Here is a 6,033-nt window from a genome sequence, read left to right as displayed (position 1 = left end):
TTTTTTATTAATCAGCCAATCAAATACAGTGTTGCACCATTGAACAATTTAGGTCAGCATGATAGATAATTATGATATAAATTAAATTGTATATTACGTTTTTTCATTATTATTTTCGCTCTACTTATGCATCTGTTGTAGTGCCATGAGTGTTTGTGTCGGATACTGGCGCAATACTGTGTTTGTTTATTATTCTCCTGATGACGATTCTTCTGATGACAATTGAAGCAAGTCATTGGAAACATCGAGACTCGCCTGAACCAAAATTACTTTTCAGCACATTTGCGGTGTACTACAAGCATTTATTATTGTTAATTCTTAATTCAAACCTTCAAACAGTATTTTATTGTTACTGTATAAAGATGAACAAATTGACTAAGCATGGAATCATATTAATTGCATTATCATTAGGGGTACATGACCAAATTGAAAATAGTAATACAGTACGATGGTATTTGGAGTGATATACAGTGTGCATATTGATGCCTGTGAGAGGACCACCCAAGAAATCACATTACAATATTGTTTCATTTATATATTTGACTTTAATATAATAAACATGGTCAGGGGCAGCTGCATAAGCAAATATATTACTGTAACTCACTGTCCCCCTGGTAACTCAAAATAAAATCTATAAAAAAAATGAAAACATAATCACGGAGGCACTCACGACAGTTCGTTCGCATCATTACCAATTAGATAATTAATATAAAGGTACCGGTACAGAGGTATTATACAGTATAAATAAACTTACACAGTATAAATAAACTTACAGTATAAATAAACTGTTAAAAATAGTGGTCGATAGGTGGCGCTCTTGTGTGTTTCATTCATTTCACCTCTTCGCATGTTTACCTAGCACCAGCGTGTTTTAAATCCTTTCTGCCGATTAACGAAAAGGTTTTGTGAGTTTAATCAACTTAAAGCATAGTGTTGAGAATATTTTTCAAAATTAAGTTAGCTTGTATAAACTTACAAGATTTGAAAAAATATGCGTGAACTGACAGCCTAGGCTAGCCTAAAAATTGAAAGGCCCGCCTAAGGCATACCTAGGCTACGTACTAGGCCTAGAGGGGCTAGAGTAGGCCTCTAGCCTCTTAGGCTACTATAGTACTAGCCTAGGCCCAAACAAGCCAAGTCCAGACCTTTGGCCCCTTAGATTCTCTATAGGCTAGGCCTGCTGATTGATAAATTAATACTCCTTCATGCTTAGGCCACTAAAGATAGTTTTGGGCGCTAAAACTAAATAATGCACTTTTTAGTACTCCACCTTACCTATAACTTAACCACTCCAGTGTCGCTATGTTATTGTTAGGGTGGAGTACTAAAGTGCATTAGTGCCATAGTTTTGTGCTTCCCAACTTGGAGGATAAATAGAGTATAAAAAATACTATAAAGCCCCTTTCTTTAAGCTCCCTTTTGTTGGCTTGACTGGATACCACCGCCACTGACTGTACACAAAGGCCAGCACTCTTTCAGGCTAGGCCTAGGTCCTCCGAGACTTGAGTAGGAGGTACGGTACCATACGTGGTAATGATAAAGAAGGCTAAGGTTGGAAATTTGCTAGGAACACTTACCATTACCAAAATTTATTTTACATGGTACCATATTCCTAGCCACTGCCTTAATACAACTTTTAAACAGCTTCCTTTTGGTCCATGCCATGGCATTGCTGTGAAAGGTGTCTTCATCAAATATTATTTAATACTAATGGCTGATCTACTAAACCAGATCTTCCCCTCCAACATACTGAACACAAATTGACAATCCCTGGAGATCATTGCCTTCAATCTTTCAATTACCTACTTTTCCTTGCAGATTTTAAGATGGTATTGACACGGAGACAGAGAAAAAGTGGTATAAATGTATCACCAGCAGTGGTACCAGAAAAGAAAGACACAACAAAGAAAAATAAATTCAAAAAGAAAGATACATCACCAGCTAAGGCAACAACCACAAAAGAAACAGACAATTCAGGGGTTACTTTGCCTGTCAAACCTAGAATAAGTACAACTAAAAAGGACTCGAGAAAAGCTTCACCTAGGAAAGAGTTGCATGGAAAAGTGCAACCTGAGAATAAGACAGGGAAAAGAATGACTGGGAAAGATGACACATCTGATTGCAAAAACACCTCAAGTAGCCAAAAATCCAATTTAAAAAAACAAAATAAACCCCAAAAATATGAAGTTGAAGATGATGATGAACCTGCAGACATTAATATTTCAACAGAACTTTCAACTTCAAATTTTGACTTTTCAAAGTCATCAGATGAAATAGATGGAGATGAAGAAAGTGACAGTAACAATGAGGACATTGGTACCGACAATGCCAATGAACATGATGTGTCATCCAAACCAGAAGAAAGCAATTTTCTGATTTTAAGCCCTCGAGTCAAAGGTCAGGAACTCCTTGAAGAGTTATCTGATGATGAGGCTCCTGAATCGATGACCTTTGACACTGGGAGAGAAACAGCCCTTGAAACATTACATCAAGCTTTTAAAGAATCGATCAAGTGAGTTGAAAAGATTTTTCTGCTTATAAATGGTACAGTATTTTATATACTGTACAGTAAATGTATAGTTTTTGGAATTGTGCAATATGGTATCAAATGATGAGTCAGTGCTTACATTGTAAGTTTTAAAAAGCACTGGGAAAAGGTATCACAAACAATAATAAATTAATGAAATGATTATACTCTACTGTAAGTAATAATAATGTGTGTTGATATTGTAAAATATATATTCCTATTGCACATATTAGAATACAGCTCGCCCTTTAATTCGAGACCACCTTTGGGACCTGAAAATTTGGGGTGGTCTCAGGGTTGGGTTTCAATATAGAGGGTTAGCTTAGTGTTAGTAGATGGAAGATTGTAATTTCATTCTTTGGAAAAGTGATCTCGAATTAGAGGAGTCTCAGATTGGAGGGTGCACTGTATAACTGATAACAGAAATTTCATGGTCTGTATTGTAAACCTAATGTAAACCATGTTATTTTCCAGTTAAGATTTAGTTTTTAAATATTTTGTGTTGATTGTCTTGTTCATTTTGTTTTAACAGAGTTAAGTCAAAGAAGAAGGAGAAGAGACGAGCTCATGACACGATGATGAAAGAACAGGCAAAAAAGAAGATGAAGAGGTGTGAAGAACTTGACCGCAATCGACTGCCAGAAACAATAATCAAGTATGTTTCCATAGAAACTAATGACAGGTAATTTACATATTCATTTGTGGACCTTCCTTTCCCCTCCCAATTAATTCATTATAAATACATACTTGAAATATATACAAGGGAATGTTTAATCAATTTTAACCATGCTTTTCAAATAGAAACATGGCTTATTATGTATTTATTGTATAGAATATCACTTACTGTATTATATTTGGCAAGTGCCAAATTATAATTGTTAAATCAGAAATTAAATACAGTACTCTGTCTTAGATGAGAATGATTCTTGTTTAATCATTCAGACAAATTAAATTTACTATGTTGTTTCATCCAAGGCCTAAACATTGTGAGCAGGCGCTCAATGAAAGTGATGGAGAAGATGAAGATTTCCTTGATGATGATGAACGTGACGAACTATTTGGAAGTGAAGCAGACGATGATTATGTGAAAGAAAAACAGGGTTTCCAGATCGTTCCGCTACAGAAGTTTTCAAAAAGGCCAGTGGTGAAATCAATGGCAGCTTCTAACTTCCTCAAAGAACAGTTATATGGGAGTAGAGTTCCAAGAGTCTCAGGTGGGAAACGTTTAGTCATTGTAAACATCTCCATGATTGTCATCATTATCATTATCATCGTCATTACCATCATCATCATCAGGTCTAAAAAAAAAAATTGTTTGCCTCTAGCGCCCGCCCCTAGCTCACTGAAAAGTACAGTAAGTGCGGCGTTTTTCAGATTTTTTGTTCACAAATTTAAGAAAGTGATATTTATTTTTCTCCATTTGGCACATGAAAGTTGTCTAATTTGGTGTCTAATGTAAGGTATTGCCATACTAGGCCTAAATTCATTACAAAATATTGATTATGGGTTATTTTTATTGTCTGATAAATACCCTTTGAAAAACAAATGTTAATTTTGGTGACAGGAGAAGAAAAAAAAACATTTTTGCACCTGCCTCTCCTATACAATGTTCAGCATTAAAGGGCAAACAATTTTTGTTTAGGCCTCATCATCATTTCTTTAAAACAAAAAAAATCTTTATCTTTAGGATTGCATGAATTGACAATGTGGTTACACTATGATTTTATTGTTTATCTACAGCACCATCACACATGTCTATGTTACTGAAGAAATCAAGACAACCAGCTGTGAATTTCAAAGTGAAAGGTAAAGGAATCTTAAATTTATTACTGTACACAATATAACATTTCATTAGTTATTCAACCATAGGAAACTGTCCATTGGTTGTGCAAGTGAACAATAATTGGATGGCGATATTGGGTTTGAATCAGGGTCGGGAGAATACAGTACATCACTCTTTGCTCAAAACACCATGCTAATCATAGAATGTGAATCCTGATTATAAGTTTTATTTTGCTTCATTCCAATATAATTTCTTATTAATTGTTTAAATTGCTATATGACCATAATGTTAAGTAAAATGTTGACCCCCATCAGGAGTTGAACCCAAGACCTGACAACTACTTGCTTTACTAGCTGAACATTAGGGCTGCTGCTGGTCTGCCCACTTGAGTGCATTGCACATTGTCTCAATTATTTGCAAAGCACACAACTGACCAGTTACATTTTTTTTTTATTGTAGGTTTGCCAGTAACAAAGAAAGAAAGAAAACAAAAGAAAAATAACTGGGCGAACCTTATAAAATGAACACAACGAAGAGGGTTTAGTTAATAGCATGTGATTTCCATGCCTGCTATTCCAGGGTCCTGGATTCAACCCTATGAAATCCCATCATATTGAAGTAATTATAGGTAACATATGACTTCTGCTGCTGATTGTGTCTGTTTTATAATTTTGATTAAATAATTTTAAATAACCATCATTTACTACTAGGTAGAGGGTGTGCGTCCTGAAATCGATGTTTGTATTGCGCTCTGAAAGAAACAATGTAAGATGGCATTTAGAAATTATATCAAATTGTAAATTAGTTTGCGGCAAGCAAGTAAAAGATTTAAAACATGAATACTTTACTTCTCTGAACCTGACAATAGCTTACAGTGTTTGTTGAGAAGTTGTCAATACGTTTCTTTCTCCACTTTCGTTTCCAACGGGTTATCACAGCATTTTTGACCTGTTCATAGTATATTAAGACATAAATTTGTTACTTTTATGAAAATCAAGTATTAAAATATTACTGATAAATACATAATTTTATGAAGAAATAATTTGATAGATTATTGATAAAATTTCAAAATGAAAATATTGTTATTGTTGTTAATAAAAACAAAGTTACTTTTTCAAGAACCTTGTCAAATAATTTAAAGCCTTCATTATCGTGTCAATAATATCTGTCTCTTATACACATCTATGGTGATAACGACGAATATAAAGAAACTATGCAATTACTTGCTGATTATTTTGAACCCAAACTAAACGTTGTAGCGGAGAGGTACAAGTTTAGATGTCGATCCCATGAACCAGGTGAGACAGTTCAGGCGTTTGTTTTGGCTCTTAAACATTTAGCAAGTACGTGCCAGTTTGCTAATTTGCATGATGACATGATCCGTGATCAAATCGTAGAAAAAACAAACTCTACGAGAGTCAGGGAAAGATTATTAATGGAGAAGGAGCTAACCTTGACGAAAGCTATTCAGATTGCAGAGAGGGTCGAAGCAGCTGAGATGGAACGAAAAAACATGGAAGGGATAGCGGTAAAGGCCCCTGATGAACTCCATGCTGTCTGTCTCTTATACACATCTAGATGTGTATAAGAGACAGGTGCAACACTAACATCAAAAAGCCTACAATTCAGGTTCTTTACAGTACTTTAACGTAATGATGTCCAAAACAATTATCAGTGTCTAGTTTTGGTGTAATAATGTTCTGATGCTTATTAGTAATGGAGA

At 34.8% G+C, this 6,033-nt stretch overlaps 1 protein-coding gene across 2 annotated transcripts; it reads left to right on the top strand.

Annotated features, from left to right (window-relative positions):
- Positions 1 to 781: 781 nt before the first annotated feature.
- LOC117107190 (kinesin-related protein 4-like) lies at positions 782 to 5,451 on the top strand. Of its 2 annotated transcripts, none has more exons than XM_033248796.1 (6): positions 782 to 900; positions 1,819 to 2,512; positions 3,060 to 3,209; positions 3,503 to 3,741; positions 4,268 to 4,333; positions 4,770 to 5,451. In XM_033248796.1, the coding sequence occupies exons 2-6, from the start codon at positions 1,827 to 1,829 to the stop codon at positions 4,832 to 4,834; spliced, it is 1,206 nt and encodes a 401-aa protein (XP_033104687.1). In that variant the 5' UTR covers positions 782 to 900; positions 1,819 to 1,826; the 3' UTR covers positions 4,835 to 5,451. The 2 variants fall into 2 exon arrangements, with proteins under 2 accessions (XP_033104687.1, XP_033104688.1); XM_033248797.1 differs by having other exon boundaries at positions 785 to 905.
- The last annotated feature ends 582 nt before the right edge of the window (positions 5,452 to 6,033 follow it).

The sequence above is a fragment of the Anneissia japonica genome, unplaced genomic scaffold, assembly GCF_011630105.1.
Source record: "Anneissia japonica isolate Jap-2015-1 unplaced genomic scaffold, ASM1163010v1 scaffold287864_len1152817_cov193, whole genome shotgun sequence".
Taxonomy (NCBI): Eukaryota; Metazoa; Echinodermata; class Crinoidea; order Comatulida; family Comatulidae; genus Anneissia; species Anneissia japonica.
Note: the sequence above shows the minus strand (reverse complement) of the source record. Positions and strands in the feature narration are given on the sequence as shown.

Coding starts and splice junctions, on each gene's coding strand:
- LOC117107190 (XM_033248796.1), top strand. CDS start 1,827: ATGGTATTGACACGGAGACAGAGAAAAAGTGGTATAAATGTATCACCA. Junction 3,210..3,502: donor TCCATAGAAACTAATGACAG/GTAATTTACATA, acceptor GTTTCATCCAAG/GCCTAAACATTGTGAGCAGG. Junction 3,742..4,267: donor TAGAGTTCCAAGAGTCTCAG/GTGGGAAACGTT, acceptor GTTTATCTACAG/CACCATCACACATGTCTATG.